Source organism: Idiotropiscis lumnitzeri, chromosome 1 (assembly GCF_059441095.1).
Source record: "Idiotropiscis lumnitzeri isolate Australia: NSW breed Sydney's pygmy pipehorse chromosome 1, RoL_Ilum_1.0, whole genome shotgun sequence".
Classification (NCBI taxonomy): Eukaryota; Metazoa; Chordata; class Actinopteri; order Syngnathiformes; family Syngnathidae; genus Idiotropiscis; species Idiotropiscis lumnitzeri.
Genome location: NC_142391.1, coordinates 33365438 through 33381651, shown reverse-complemented (window position 1 = coordinate 33381651; position 16214 = coordinate 33365438). Strand labels below are relative to the sequence as shown.

Genomic DNA, 16214 nt, shown 5'->3' with positions numbered 1-16214 from the left:
CCCAATTATTCAGCTTGACGACCACGCAAGTCACACACATTCTAGCTTTGGCTTGGCGTGCACTTGCGAGTAGGCTGCGCTTGGCCTTTTTCACCCTCCGTGCAGCTGTTTAGAATCATTGGAGTGATGCGTCTGTATAAACTACAGCGAGATAGCACAAAATATGTCAACTAACCAGCGCTTTTCTGATCCGGAAAACAACTTCTGCATTCTCATCGTGAAAATACGGTATTTGTTTAATGTGGCGAGTATAATGGCATGTCAATTATTCATGGGGTCCTCTATAATTGAGATCAATCTTGACCGCATGTATATAAAATAGATCACTATTTAAATCACCCTTTTTTGAATAAAAGAGAATTATGTATCATTGAAATCTATATGTATTTTTTTCTAAATTTTGCTTGATTCCCATACGATTTTCCGACATGTTCTAAAAGGCACTTTGGAGGCTACCATGAGGGGACATGCAGTTGTTTGGAGAATAAGCCACGTTGGCAGGCCATTGCTTTTTATGGAGCTGGAAACGCCGATAAAGAGAGATGAAGGAGGGTGAGGGGGGGAGGTGAAAAATACAGATCTTAGACATAGAGTAGACTCGTGTGGGCAGGGGAGATCGTCTTAATCTGAACATTGTGCATGCATGTGGCCCACTGCAATAAAAACATGACATCACTCGCTACATGTTTATTAACGTGTACATGTACTTCTATACTCAACACATGGCAGATGTGTCCAGGGATTATTTCTCCGCTGGTCACTAGTATTTACCTTTATGTCGCAAATATGTCATGTATAATCCACAAAATGCAGTCATGATCTTTGTAGGATAAAGTTGAATATAGAAAAAGAAATCTAAAAATCGCAAGAATAAAGTTGTAATATTTGAGAAAAAAAAGTTGTAATCTTATAATTAACATACTTTTGATGTACAAATATTTCCAAACGAATCTTTAGGAGGCGAAGATGCATTTTTTGAAAGAGAGAAAGTTGTATCTTATTTATTTATTTTTTAAGTCATGTTTAATAAATTGCTTTATTGTGCCATTGAAGTGCACCCTGTATTGTGTTCATTGGGCAAAATCGAGTGCAGTTGAAGATGACACTATATGAAGACGTACTGGGGTGTCAACATGTAGAATGTCGCAAAGCAATTCATCACATGACTGTTGAAGACATGGATGTTGTCTAATATTACCTGTGATCCTGCAGCGGATCCATCTTGTGTGGTGCTCATGTGGCTGCCGATGACCTTTTGTCGACGGAAAAAAGTGGCCAACAATGGAGGTCAGCGTTTCACACGTCAATGAGTCAATTAACATGAGGGAGCAGCTGATCTCTGCTGGTGTGAATGTCGAGTTCAGGCATCACAGTACGTCGAGCTGGCCTTTTGTGCCACAGTGTCAGGAGACTAATTACTATTGAGCGCTGCGAGCAGGACAACCTGCTTGCGGTTAATCGATACAGTGATCTGTCAGAAAAGTGAGCCACTGTATCACAAAGTAAAACTACACTGATCTTTTGCCAGAAGTGGTTTCTATGACTTTCTTTGTGTTACACTGTACAATCTGTCCCATCATGAATATGGTACAGGCCAGTAGGTGCCACCGATGCTCAATATTTTTTTTCTTTCACAAGTTTATGAGGCAATTTTGATCTGCTGAGCACCAAGTGGCCAAAGAAAAAGCTTGTCGCTGTTATTTGAATTTACTCTCCGTTAGGCGCATTGTGTACCCCAGTTGTTTCTCTTTTATGCTTAAATGTATTTCATAGTTAATGTAGAGTAGTGATTAAATTACAATGTTTATGTGGTGGAGAATCTTTGAAGAGCTGTACAATTGTATTAAAATGAGACGAAAGAACTGCTTTTGTTTTTCCCCCCACCCCTCATAAAAAAATACCTTTTTCCCTTTACTTCTTAAAATATGTGAAAATGCACCTTTCTCGAAAGGGCGGGAGCTTTCGCTATCCACAACCTTTGAGAAATTAATACGTGGTTAATACATACCACTGGCACATACTGTGGTGATACTGCACCCCAAAAAAGTCCAACACAACCCAAAGAAGTTTTCAAAAAACATTTTTCATTCCTCTCAAGACAGTGCTGAAATCTCACACAACATTCTGACATGCGATCGAGCCAAACAGGAAGTGCTGTAGAGTATGGCGATTTAGGGCTCAACAAGCAATGTAAAGAGTCTTAAGCCTCTTTCAGATTCTGTCTATGTGTGTGCGTGCGCATGGGGGCTGCGCGCGCGTGTGTGTGTGTGTGCGTGTATGTTGTTATCCAAGCCAGTGGGAATGTAGGTTATAGATGAAACGTTTTGTAAAATACAGGTCAAAGCAAATGCTTCCATAAATGGAATGAATTTCAGTCAATATCAGACCCAACGGCTTTCATGATCCCATCCCATCTCTCTCACAGAGTTTCCTAACCTCCAGTGTGACACGCTACGAAGTTACCATGGTGTGCCTAGATGGACGGGTACTGAATACAACATTAGGCATACCTGCACAATTGAAATCATTTAGTTCAAAATTTCTGACATTTTTATTTTGGTTCCCAAATTTGGCTACATCATAGAGTTAAAAATGTTTGAAACAGATGTCTATAGAAACTGGTGCAAAACTACAATTTATGCAACTGGAGTTATAAACACACTTTTGAAATAATGAGGCATATGAGGGCCACACTGAAAAGTCTACTTCAAGAATCTAATTTTGAAATAGCTTTTTTTTTTTTTTTTTTTAAAGTATTTTTTTTTAAAGAAAAAAGTCATAATACTACAAAGAGTTTTTTTTTGTAAGAAAAAGCCTTGTAGAAAAATCAACACATTTAGACAAATATCATATTTGACTGAAATAGAACCTTTACAGAAAAAAGTAAACTATTTCTTTTTGGGGTGATTAAAGAAGACACATTCATTGAGTTAAGACTTAAACAAATACCAAAAAATAGTTTCTTTGGAAATTGAAATCTGTATCTTTTCCTGACTAAAAGAAAAAAAACATTCAAACCTCCCCACCAAAAAAATCCATTGTAAAATCACGACTTTTTCTTCATAAATTAGGACTTTCCCCCCAGAATATTCAGAATATTATTACCAAGCATTTGTCTCATATTTTTTGATTGTTCATTTTCAGTGTGGCCCTTACACTTATTCATTCATCCCTATCCAACAGCCCATTAAAAGTGGCCATTATTATCTTTGTCAAAGAAGATTCTTTTTAAAATTATTCATTACAGAGGTGTACCCAATCAAATGAGCAGCAATCTCATGATTTGCTGGGGTTAAAGTTGGTTTGAAAGTGGAAAATCAATGAAGTTCACTTCAATTTCATTGGAGGTCTCGGGAACACCCTGCTTGATAACGTGCGACTCTCGCAGAGCCAATCAGAACATGGTGAGAAAACAAGTCATGAGGATGACGAGAGGTTTTCCACCAGCCAGGCTAACGCTCGCGTCCGTAGCCAGGTTGAGAGCTTCCTTTCCTGCGGGGACACAGCACAATACAATTCTTTTGATTGGACACAAAATTGACTTGAATACTACTACTTAAAAATCTTTAATTGGACAAGAATAAAGGTCGTTTCATTTCAGAAAAAAATACATAAAAAAAATCAATGTTTTTGGTTTTTAATCTTGAACAAAATAAAGGCTTAAACTTAACTTAAGTTATAAATACCTCCAACCCCCTGTTAATTTTGATGGTATTGGTATTTTTGTAAATGCAAAACACATGCTCCTTCAACATAGAACAGTAAAACTCCCATATCCACTGCGCAAGATATTTCCCCTTCAAAGAGTGAAGTATTTTCTTGATTGAGCTTGATGAAATTAGTGTTGTTTCGATACCACTTTTTGGGTCCCGAAACCGATACCGCCATACTGGTTGGTACTCACCGATCCCGATAACAGCTTTTAAAGGCAGTGTCGCAACAGTTACCGATACTGGTATCACTAGATGAAATTCACGTTTCATGAAAACTCCACAATTGGGAAATTAGGGCCACCCTTGGACTTCACTACACCACACCTCATTAGTGGATGTGCACAAGTTTTGCATTGTGGGTATGTCTGGTTGAGTCCAGTCAGGAGAATTTGCGCAACTTGAAAGTGTGCAATGCAGGCATTTAAGAAAAAAAAGCCGGAAACCTTAAAAATGAGTAGTCAAATTTACCTCTGGTCAGCACCTTGGACCTCACGTTTACCCAGAAGACCGTGCGTTGCTGGGCCACAGTGGCTCTGGAGAACACCACAGTGAGTAGTTTAAGTTAGCATTGCATTACATTTAAAGAGAAGATATATATATATATATATATGTGCACCGTGCAGTGTCTCACAAAAAGTTAGTACAGAAGAATTTAAGTAAATTATTTGGAGTACAGCTTGTGAAACTGTACATTTACTGGACCCTCAAACTAACCCAACACGCAGCCTTTAAATTCTCAAACGCCGGCAACATATGTGAGCACATCCCGATGTTCAAATTACGTTAGTGTTTGGCATTTTACCACGACATTGTCTCTTGGGGTGTAGGTGTGCTGTTTTCCCCGCATTACAAATATATAAATATATAATTGCCTTACCAGCATAGATAAAAGTTAAACAAAAAAAATCAACATGTCTTCCATGTTGTGTACTCAGTTTTGTGAGATGCTGTACTTATATGTTTCCATACATGAAGTAGACGGGGGCTCTGATGTCAGGTGCCATCCAGCTGTAGACGGTGGCATTGCCTTTCACATTGGTGTTGGAATGTGTCACGGCGCCATACGGATTGCCCGTGCACTGCCAACAAAAGTCACATGGTTCACATTTGAAAAATCCCATGGCACACCACCAACCAAAAATATCACACCAAATATATATACATGTCTCATTTTACTCACAAATGTACTTGTGAAATCTGGGCTTGTTTAGTTCCGTATTAAAACAGTAGTCAGTATGAATGGCAACACCTGTAAGCGTGTGTTAATTGTATCTTCTGCCATCGAGTCGAGAGCATTTAATTGTTCCGCCTGTCACTGTAAATCACTGTCATTGATTGGTTAATTGATTATGACTATGCATGGCAGCCAAGCTTGCACCTAACCGCATACCTGGGTGAAATAAGAGCTGTCGCTTTCAGGCTTTGCTCAGCCACTGAGACATAATTGTCACTTGTGTCCTCAGATCACAGGGCGTTTCGGTCGCTTATCACAAGACGCCCTCAGATGAGGCAGGCCCACCGCACATCGATCACTCCTGGGTGTGTGTCTCAGGGCTTAGCATTTGCCTTCCCAGCCCAAATGGTGTCGCACCTCTTCAGCCACAGCCAATGGCTTGTCTCTTCAGCGGTGTTGTCTAGTTCTTTAACTCATTCACTGCCAGCCCAGGTTAAAAAAAAAACAAAACATTTTTTTTTACGTATATATCTGTCAATGGCAGTGAAAGAGTTAATGGCCCGTCTGTGGGCCTGTGCCCTGACTCCGAGGAGCTTTGCTGTCGAACTGGCCACAAAACCCTTACACCCCACCTCCACCAGGCGCACCCTCGCCTTCCAGCCTCATTCCTTTCCTGTAGCCGCTAGATCGGAGTACTGCAACTTATCCCTACAAGGAAATGTTAGTTTGATGATATAAACTGTTTTGGACCATAAAATGAGGTCTGGGCGAAGGGTGGTCGTTGCGATCTCCAGGGGAATAATGATCCTCAAATGATTGAAAAATGAAAAAAAAAAACCTCACTTCTTTCTTTCTTTGGCTTCACGCATGGACTGTCAGGGTAAAGGTATGTTCAGGTTAGAGTGGGATTCTGGTTAATCACAAGTGGCGGAGGAGCCCTGGAGTCTTAAGTCTTGAGTCTTAAGCATGTCAGACCAACCTGTAGGAACTTGGTGTCAGGAGGAGGAAGCTGCCAGGTGCCCAGAACAAAGTGACTATTTCCTGAGCGAGCTTCCAGCAACACACCTCTGTACTCCGGTCCACTGATGGTCACTACACACAAATGGCAACATGCGTCTCACTTCGAATAGAAACAGCAACTCATCCAACCCTTTTCACGCAGCTAACTTAGGACAAAAAGTGGGATACACCTCGAGGGTCATGCAGACAGATGTTCACACTCACAACTACGGATAATTTTTAATTTTTCAAAGCTATCAAAAGCACACACATACAAAGTTGGACAAAAAGTGTCCGTTCAGGAAGCATGAAAGTAATCAACTTTTCATTACCTGTGATGACTTTGCCTGGCACAAACACACGGCTGTCAACTAAAAGAGAGTAGGGGGACTGCGAGGACTGCGCCGGCACCCCGTGACGAGGGGTCATGTCCTCGCAGGCGCCCGTGGGGGCACCGTCAGGGTAGCCCCGCACCGATCCAAGAAGAAGAAGAAGAGCCGGCAAAATGACATCCATGTCCAGCAGAGAAGTACAAACAAAATTAGACTCCCAAAAAAGTGTGACTTTACTTAAAAAGCTGTGCTGAGTCACAGCAGTTGAACATTTGCATTCGTTCCAAAGTGAATATTAATGGTCACATGATATTGTTTAAGACTTTTTAGATACGAATAAAGAATTTGCCTCCTAGCTAATTCAACGTGTGGTTTGTCATTGCATTTTACGCTCTCATTATTCATTCATCATTTGAGGGTTAAAAAGGTTCTTAGAGAATCACATGACGGCAAATATGAGGGGCGCCAAAATGGTCATCCCATCATTTGCATTCATTGATGTCAAATGACCACTATATATTCATTTATTTAAGTAAAATTATTTATATGCATTCATCACACAAATGTATTTGTTTGTATGGTTGTATTCATGTATCATTTTTTGGGGGGAATTTTATGGCCAAGAAAAGGTTTTACTGAGCCTCATATTTATTTATTTTTTATGTAATTTGTGTTTATTAAACTGATTTGTCTTTTGAAAAATTCCCAGGTCCGTAAAACCTTTTAACTAACCTACCAGTCACTGTGAAATAGCATTTCCTCAGAGGTTATGCTGCTCACAATCCTTACACTGTGTCCCAAATCTCTTCGGCAAATGAAGAAATGTTTTCTTGGAAGTTCACTGTCACCACTAATCTTTTGTGCAAAGGATTAGTGACAGACATTTTACTTTTATTTTTTTTGTTGTGTTCTTGTGTGTCCTAAAATAAACACATCTCTTGCATGAATTGGGCTATAGAGGAAATAGATGGTGTAATAAATGTGTAATAAAAATGCTATAGCACAATTATGTATCTAATAATAAATGAACTTTTTACATATATGTAATTCCTCTAGGGGCGGCACGGTGGACGACTGGTTAGCACGATAGGTCATGGGTTCGATTCCGGCTCCGGCCTTCCTGTGTGGAGTTTGCATGTTCTCCCCATGCCAGCGTAGGTTTCCTCCGGGTACTCCGGTTTCCTCCCACATTGCAAAAAACATGCATGGCAGGTTGATTGGACACTCTAAATTGCCCCCAGGTATGAGTGTGAGCCCGGATGGTTGTTCGTCGATGTGTGCCCTGCGATTGGCTGGCAACCAGTTCAGGGTGTCCCCCGCCTACTGCCCGAAGATAGCTGGGATAGGCTCCAGCGCCCCCTGCGACCCTAGTGAGGCGAAGCGGTACAGATAATGGATGGCTGTAGTTACTTGTAAAAAATAATCAGTTCTGATTAAATACTATACTTTTGTTATAATTGTCATCAATTTAATAATAAGCATGCAACTCATAGGCACAGTCAAGGTTGAGAGAGAGAGAGAGAACAGACTTGGATGCCCAGCAAATTTGAACTCTGGACCAGGGCTGCGGTTAACTTAGCTTAGCGTCAGCTAGGATATCACAGAAAACGGATGGATTCAAAATTGATCAAAAGCGGTAACACCCTGGGTTCTGTCTTTGGCCAGTGTACAGCGAAGAATCCTGGAGGTTAAAATAAGCTATATAAAGTTATTCAAAAGGAAGCCTTCTCTGTAGGTTTTCTCAGCTGCATGTTAGCCGCATATGTTTACACTCTGATATGTTTTTAAAAATGTGAATATCCGGGTTGGTAAAGGGATTTGGACATGGCGTAGATACAGCGCTATAAAAGGTGCACTCCATTGACCGATTTGATCAAGACATGATATGTATATCTGTAATCTGCAACATGGAAGGTGTCAGGGTTGGATCGCCGTGGGCGAGGAGGAGGCGTTGTCACGATCGCCGTACGGCGAGGAGGAGGTGGACCCAAAATGCGAGGAAGCGGGGAAGCCAGGCAAGGGGTAACTTAAGAGGATTTTAATGAGTGAACTACAATGGACAAACAAGGTGCTGGGAGAAACAAACAAACGAGGCCAGGTGCAAACATAACAGAGACAAACTAAACGTGACTAAACTGAACAAAATAACGGGGACCAAGGACCGTGGCAAATACGGGGGTCGAGAGCGAGAGCGAGAGCGAGAGCGAGAGCGAGAGCGGGAGCGGGAGCGGGAGCGGGAGCGGGAGCGAGAGCGAGAGCGAGAGCGAGAGCGAGACGAAACCAGGGAGCGGCCGTGACAGTCCGCGAGGGGAAGCAGTGTTCCGACACTGATCTGTTGGGATGAGGTGTTCAAATAGTCCAGTCGCTAGGAGTGCGGATGGGCATCAGGTGTGTGAGGTCAATGGGGAGCAGGTGCGTGGCTGGTGAGAGCGAGGCGCTGAGGGGGAAACGCCCCTACTCAGCTGATCGAAACCATAACAAAACCGCATGCACACAAAAACAATAACACACCCTGTCATGCCCGACGCGGATCATGACAGAAGGTTTTTTTTTGTGTGCGTGTGCGCGCGTGTGTACTTGTGTGTGATGTAATATAATCAAACATAATTCAATAGAATATTCCACTGGGCGGCTCTGAGCGTAGGCAAGGTCAAGCAAGGCGTAAAGCAGGGATGCCAGGGCATGTAAGGCAGAACAGAAATGTTGGTTAATTAGCTGCTAATTTTCTGCTTACGTCACAAGCATGTCTAAATTAGACATTCTTTTACATTAACACGCTCTGAGAGGGACAGACAATGTCTTGAATTCATTTGAAAATCACCACTGAATGCTAATGGTTACACAATTGTGAGTGAAAAATACAAAATGTGATCTTTACTCATCCATCTATCATCCAAACCGCCTTTCGTTACAAGAGCAGCCACCATCAATTAGATTTTCCATCAAAGTTAAATGTACTGTTTTATCATTTCAAATGTTTTACATTCGTTCACTACATTTTTTTCAGCTGATGATGTCCATCAATGTGATGTGCACTGCACTTCACCACTGACATCACCGATAAGCTTGAACCTGTAGACCTGCATTTTATAGAAAAGAAATACAAGAGGCACAATTAAGGGAGACGTGTGCAGGCCTTTGAGTGTTTCTGTGAATTCCTCTCTTTAAATAGCCTCCCGCAGCCACCAACAAAACATCTTTGACGGACCAATTGCTTTTTTCCAGACCACCTCAATGACATAAGGGGCCCTATTTTCAAACCAATCTAGGCAGAGATAACTTAGACCGGGTGTTGTTGATTTCACTGACCCGCTCAAGCTGGCATATTTTTAAAAATAGGCAGTTTGCGCCGCTGTACGTGTGAACACAGCCAAAAAGCAAAGTGCTCTTCTCATTCCCTTGAAAAGTGGCGAGATCATATTTTTGTGCCAAAATGGATGCAGCAAATCCAAATTTTTGGGGTTGAAACCACTCCCTGCCTTGCTTCCATCCATTTGGGTCCTCCTCCACCATACGAACATGACTAGGTCTTATGCCCAGGTGTTGGCAAACAAGAGATGTTCCTTTTTCATTTTCTGGTTGTGGATATTCTGGTGTAATTATTCTTCGGGCGAGGTGGTTTGTGCACATCAAAGTAGAGCTACAAAATGGGACCAGAGAGGGCAGATTTTTTTCTCAGATTATTTTACTCTTGTACACGTGTCAGGTCATATTGACACTCGTACCAAATATGACAAAAAAGTGTTTTTTTTTTAATTGCAAACTCCCTTTTAATTCAAAATTGAAAATGATCATTACATCCCAATAAAAAAAAACGGGCCATCAACATATCTGCTACCATCATTGACAAAAAAACTGACTTTACAATAAACATCTTGTGAAAAGCGAAAATTAAATGTAAAAAAATACTACACTTGTCGTCCACTTATCTACTGACATTTTGTTACAAAATAATAGAAAACAAAAAACTTTTGTTGCCAGCATATCTACTGTACTACCATCATTTAGTTATTTTTATTTGAAATTCAAATAAAAATACAATTTATATCAGTATCACATCATGATTCAGTCTTTCTGTTTCAACGTGACATACTTATTAAAATGAAATAAAATGGCCAGAAGTGATTGCTGACATTTGCTTTATTTTGCTGAAGCTTATGCGTGTTATTCGCTGCTGACTCACGATTGTCAGTCTGTCGAGCTTCACCTCACATGGCCCAAGCAGCACATTTGGTGCCACTGGAAGAGGGCCTGGGATACTAACAGGAACACAACAGAACCAAAGATCAGAAGAGTCAATCTGTTCCTGTTCCTGCTGACCATCGTTTCCAGCACCACTGATTTTGTCATTCAAGCAGCTTTGTGGCCTTGACCGATACATTATTTTTTTTTAATTGGCCTGTGGGGCAGTAAGGATCGAACCCTAATACAATCCAATCAGCAAGTGCCTGCAAACAGGAACAGGGACTCGAGTCATTCTGCGCATTTATGGTACCAAATCTGTTCAATCGATTAAATTTGATATATGTTATTAAGTTTTAGAATGAATTGAACTGTCTCTGACTTTCTGATGCGGTTGCTGTTCCTGCCAACTCTATTCAGGGGTACAGCCCTGCAGTGACCAATTCATGCAAACTCGATGGCCTTGGGGGCAGTTCCGAGTGTGCCCTTTCAACAAGACGCACCCTTGAGCCGGAGCAAGACATTCAGACATTCTGTTGATCTCTGATGTTTCCTGTGCGAGCTCAATATAGTTTGATTTCTGCTTCATGGGGATTGCGTGTCCGGTCTGACTTCCTGTTCCTGCCAGCTCTCTGTCCAGCGGAGCAATCTTTTATTTATTATTTATTGGCCTGTGGGGAACTCACAACCATGCCCTATGAATTCCTTCCAGCAACAACAGGTGTCCATGAGCAGGAAGAGGAACCGGAGAGCATATCTATGTATAAAAACACCACCGCGTAAACTAAAAACACACAAATGAGCTACGTGTTCCACTTTGGCCCACTATCGCTTTGTCTACACGAGCACAAGAAGACAGAAGAATGGCTTGAAAAGTGAGAGAAGGTCTCTAAAGGCCCAACCAAATCCCCTACAAAGAACTTGATCACCGCTAGCTGCTCTCGGTCAGGCCGCTGTAAAACAAACAAACACATAACGCTTGATTCTGCGGGTCAGTCGCTCTTTCCAGCAATCAAACAAGGATTTGCAGGCATCCCATGGAAACAAAAGTCCTTGCTAAGACCCAATTTAGCTGTAAGCGTTTTGCTCTTCTTTTTGTGCCACTAACCACAATTGTTTCACTTTTTGGTGACGGAAAGAGTTCCGAAACAGTCCAAAGAGCGGTCCTAGTTGGAGCACGTATTGATGTTCTTGCCGTCTGCGGCGTCTTCCACCAGCGCCACGTGGTAGTCGGTGGACAGCGTGAAATGCGAAACGCAGCCCAGCAGGCCGCCCACGTACTGCCGGTTGGTGTGCAGGGCGATCTCCTTCATTCCTCCTAACATACGCACACATGGGCAAAGTTACGTCATTCTGTTCATTCATATCAGCATGGAGATATGATCAATAACTTACCCACATATAACGGTCCGTTGATATTGAGTTGTCTCATCTTGCCTGGCGACCGACCTGTTTTGGCACCGTAGTCGTCCACGGTCAGCTTCCCGGACTGACCATCCCTACATGCGCAAAACAGACTATTAATTAAGTCATCCTGTTAAGCGAATGCATTCGTAATAAAGAAAAAAAATTATAAGAATATTAAAAAAGAATTTGTGCGACAATAAAGTCAATCTACAGAAAACGTAAAATTTTACAAGATTGTTACATCAAAATTAGGCTGGTCCTGCGACTTGTAAGAACAAAAAAATATAATATCACAGACAGCCACAAGAGGACACGCTAGACTTATGCACCGATATCTCCTACTCCTTACAAAGATAACTGCTAACTACTGAACACAAATGCCCCTCAAGAAAATCATTTTGTGTAGACAACAAAACTGCAATTAGTGAATTTTGAAGCTCAAAACCAAAGTCCAGAACCAGAGAGAAAGTTTGGAGTGAATGAGAAACTTGTTAGGGACTGGAGAAAAGTGGAGGCTACTCTTACTGTGATGAAGAAAACAAAAAAAATGCACTCCATTCTCAATTTCACAAATAAAAAGTTGAAATTATATGCGAATGTATTGTAATTTTATGAACAATAAGTAGTAATATTGCCATTTCTATTGTATAAGACTAAAATTATAATATTAAAATGAAGTATTTATAATGTTAGAATTTTTTTTATTAGAAATCCAGTAAACTGTAATATATTTTTCCATAACTTTATGATGAAAAAGCCAACATTTTTCGAGCATCAGAAATCTATGAGAATAAAGTCATACATTGGTTGTAAAAATGCTATAAAAAGTCATAATTTCAGGAGAATAAACTTTCTTTTTACAGGAATTAAGTTGAAACATATCTTTGGAGAATTTAATTATAATATGGAAACGCCTGTGGATGTTGTCGTGCATCGGGGTCATTTCATCCTCAGGGCATTTGAGACGATTGCAAGTGGTCTATTCTGGTTCTCTTAGAATACATGTAGCCTCTCATCTGAGCAGGGTGCATCAGTCGGTGGTGCAGCCCTAACTAACCCTCATCGCATGAACTAATGAAGCCTACACACTCGGATGAGAGGCCATACGTCTTCCAAGACAACCAGAACGGCAGTTGCGAAACCAAAGTTGGGATTTTAGGAGAATTAACCCCTTAAACTCTGACTTGATATATTCCCTGAAATGTTCCTAAAAGTAGGAATAATAAAGATAATGGTCAACTTGTCTTCCTTTGTGTTGCTATTTCACCTGACTGCTTTGACTCTGTGCCACTTCCCATCAGTGAAGGTCCCGTTGACCACGATGTTTGCCGCACCGCTGCCCAGGTTATAACTACACCGGAACAACAACAAAATATTGATGGTCACTAAGCGTAGCAAAGGAGTACGACTAAATGGGTTGTCCCTGTTCCGGCTACCTGAAGATGAGCGCGCCGTCCTGCAGGCCCACGGACAGGAAGTCGCTGTTGGCTCTCATGGGCGTGTCTCCTCTCCACAGCAGCAGGCCGTCACCAGCGTTGCTCTTGAAGCGCATGAACACGTTGTTCCTCGAACCGGACATTCTGCAATGCAAACAACACACTTCTTGCAGGTACAGTACCAGTCAAATGTTTGGAAACACCTTCAAATTCAAAGGATTTCAAACACATTAAGAGGTCAGGAAAGTCAAGCTATTAACTCTTAATAATGCACAGCTGTGAACTGAAAGTCTTTCCAGCTCATAAAGCTGTCTGAGAAACAAAATAGAATCTAAAATTTATTCTGTTTTGATAAACATTTTTTTGTTTACCAAATAATTCCATCAAGATTTCATAATGTCGATGACATACAGGAGATTTTTAAACAATTAAAAAACAAACAAAAAACAAAACAAAACACTGAATTCGAGTCTTCCCAAACTGACTGGTACTGTGCTTAATGGTGTGTGACAATGATGTTTCACAAATATAAAACAGTTAAAAAAAATAATAAATCAAAAACATTGTCAAATGTGGAAAACAAAAATATGTAAAGATTTGAAAATGTTTTAAAAGATTAAATTATTTATATAACAACATGAGAATAGGGGAATTAAAAGATTGTTTCTTCAAAGTGATTATTTTAAAATAATTTAATTAATGAATGAGGTCAATTTGAAAGAATGAAAAAAATTAAATGAAAAATGTTGAAAAATACTAATAAATTAAAGCTCAAAACAGGCATTAAAAAATAAAATAAAAATGAAGTGCAATTAACACAAAATTAATTATAAGAAAAAAAATTATTATTTTGATGAATTATAAAAAGGGAATGAGTAAATGGGTAAATAATTTTTTTAAATGACAATGAAAATAACTATGAGAGTTAAATAGAACATTTAACTAATATGGAAAATAAAGAACTGGAAAAATGGAATGAATGAATGAACGTTGGTGTTTTTTTCCTTTTTTTTTGACAATAACGAGTGAAAATACAGTGAAACCCCGGTTATCGCGGTTAATGGGGACCGAGACCACCCGCGAAAATAAAAATGAAGTGTAATTAACACAAAATTAATTATAAGAAAAAAAATAATTATTTTGATGAATTATAAAAAGTGAAAGAGTAAATGGGTAAATGATTTTTTTAAACGACAATGAAAATAACTATGAGAGTTAAATAGAACATCTAACTAATATGGAAAATAAAGAACTGGAAAAATGGAATGAATGAAATGAGAACCAAATAAACAGAAATAAAAAAAAAAACAATCAAATCAATCAATGATTGGAATACATTTTGTGTACACTTAATTCTGACCTTTTGAGCATGTCCCTGTTGTCGTAGGTGAGGTAACTGCGACCCATGAACTGCGGGATCTCGATGGCTTCCGTCACGGCTGGGATTGACAAGGAGGGAAAATACGCTTATTTGCCATGACCAAACGTTCATTGTGGCAGCACCAACATGTGACGCATCACAAACTTCTGCCACGTATGTTGATGGAAATAATACATGGTGTGATTATTTAAGAAATGGAGTGTGACTTACTGTTCAAGCAGTAGTTTCCACACTCTGCATACAAAAAACAAAGAAGGCATAGACAGGTTTAAGGGATTATTATGTGTACTCTGTGATGTCATATTGACTTTCATGATAAGAGTGGGGAAAAAAGACTAAATGTCAGACAGGAGGAGGAAAATTCATGTGATATGGGTCAAGGCCTATGAGAACAGTGATGCCTTCAGGGGCTTGCAAAGGGGATGAGGAGAGAGGGCGAAATCCCCCCTTGCCACCCTGTCTTGGACAGATGGGCTTTTTGCTCATCGACTGTGACTTGTCCGTCAAAAAAAAAAAAAAAAAAAAAACTCTAAAAGGGAAAAATAAAAGAATCGTAAAATAGTGAACTAAATGAATTGAAATTAAATAAGGAAAATTAAATAAATTATGAATAGAAATGAAAAATAAAATAAGCAAAAATATGTAAAAAAAATAATCTCATCTCAAATGAAATGAAATGATAAAATAATAATAATAAAAAACAATATGATTTAATTTAATGAAAAGAATGAAAAAAAAATTCAATATGAATTGCCTAAAAAAATAAAACAGGATTTACAAAATGAAAATAAAAAGTGGAAAAATGCAGGAACATTATGATGGAAGACAATACCCATGGGTTGCCATATGTATAAATTTATGCGGCAATCAACATTCGATTCTAACATTCCACTTGGAAAAGGACAACAAGAAAGCAATTCGGATTCCTTTTTGTCATGTAATGGACAGAACTAAATGAAAGGATGCAGCCAACGGACCTTTCTGGCAGTGTCTGCCGTCGTACCCGAGAGGGCAGTCACACTCGTAGGCATCCCACTTGGGCCTGCAAGTGCCGCCGTTAGCGCAGGGGCTTTGCACGCATGGGTGTTCCGAGTTGGCCACGTTGACGCCGCCCGCCGAGCCGCTCGTGATGGCAATGGTGCGATCGTTCAGGACCAGCTAGATGGGCACAATGTCTGTTTTCAGTCGGCAGTTTTTGATGGCATTCTGACGAAAGTTCAAAATGACATGCCGTATGCTAACTGCCTTTGTCATTGAATTTCTTTTTATGTTTACTTGGTTTGTGGCATCGTTAGGAATGTTTAAAATCCCATGCATTGCCGCTAAAGTCGGAACAGTGTTTTGTTGTTTTTGCACCCAAACAATAACTGCATGTTTTTGGAGGTTAACTTTTTTTTTGTCTTTTCACTTTATGGCTTTGTTAAAAATGTTTGTTAAAATAAGAAAGAAGAGAACCTGCCTTTGCCATTTATGCTCAAGCTGAGTCATGGTGTTTAAAATTACATGTGTTTAATGTACTTACTTAATTTAAGTTACAGCACCTAATTTAATATCTCTGTTATGGCATTTCTAAATATTAGGAAAAATAAA

The 16214-nt window shown here is 39.9% G+C and overlaps 2 protein-coding genes across 3 annotated transcripts in view; both read right to left on the bottom strand.

Moving 5' to 3' along the window:
• Positions 1 to 2991: 2991 nt before the first annotated feature.
• Positions 2992 to 6402, bottom strand: LOC148344293 (putative defense protein Hdd11-like). The gene is made up of 5 exons (XM_088305684.1): positions 6219 to 6402; positions 5867 to 5979; positions 4683 to 4792; positions 4182 to 4246; positions 2992 to 3492 (listed from the first exon to the last, which is right to left on the bottom strand). The coding sequence occupies exons 1-5, from the start codon at positions 6400 to 6402 to the stop codon at positions 3395 to 3397; spliced, it is 570 nt and encodes a 189-aa protein (XP_088161810.1). The 3' UTR covers positions 2992 to 3394.
• Positions 6403 to 9960: 3558 nt separating this feature from the next.
• egflam (EGF-like, fibronectin type III and laminin G domains) overlaps positions 9961 to 16214 on the bottom strand; it is a 28327-nt gene continuing 22073 nt past the window's right edge. The window contains exons 18-24 of one of the 2 annotated variants that reach the window (XM_088296070.1): positions 15602 to 15782; positions 14835 to 14858; positions 14604 to 14682; positions 13244 to 13387; positions 13075 to 13158; positions 11796 to 11899; positions 9961 to 11718 (exon numbers count right to left, since the gene is read on the bottom strand). In XM_088296070.1, the coding sequence (XP_088152196.1) occupies positions 11567 to 11718; positions 11796 to 11899; positions 13075 to 13158; positions 13244 to 13387; positions 14604 to 14682; positions 14835 to 14858; positions 15602 to 15782 (768 nt within the window). In that variant the 3' untranslated portion in view covers positions 9961 to 11566. The remainder of the gene's footprint in view (positions 11719 to 11795; positions 11900 to 13074; positions 13159 to 13243; positions 13388 to 14603; positions 14683 to 14834; positions 14859 to 15601; positions 15783 to 16214) is intronic. The other variant, XM_088296062.1, reaches the window with a different exon arrangement.

Bases quoted from the DNA above. Each gene is read 5' to 3' on its own strand.
- LOC148344293 (XM_088305684.1), bottom strand. From the start codon at position 6,402: ATGGATGTCATTTTGCCGGCTCTTCTTCTTCTTCTTGGATCGGTGCGG. The intron at 5,980-6,218 runs GTAATGAAAAGT...ATTTGTGTGTAG, and splicing joins GCCAGGCAAAGTCATCACAG to TGACCATCAGTGGACCGGAG. The intron at 3,493-4,181 runs GTAAATTTGACT...GTGTCCCCGCAG, and splicing joins GTCCAAGGTGCTGACCAGAG to GAAAGGAAGCTCTCAACCTG.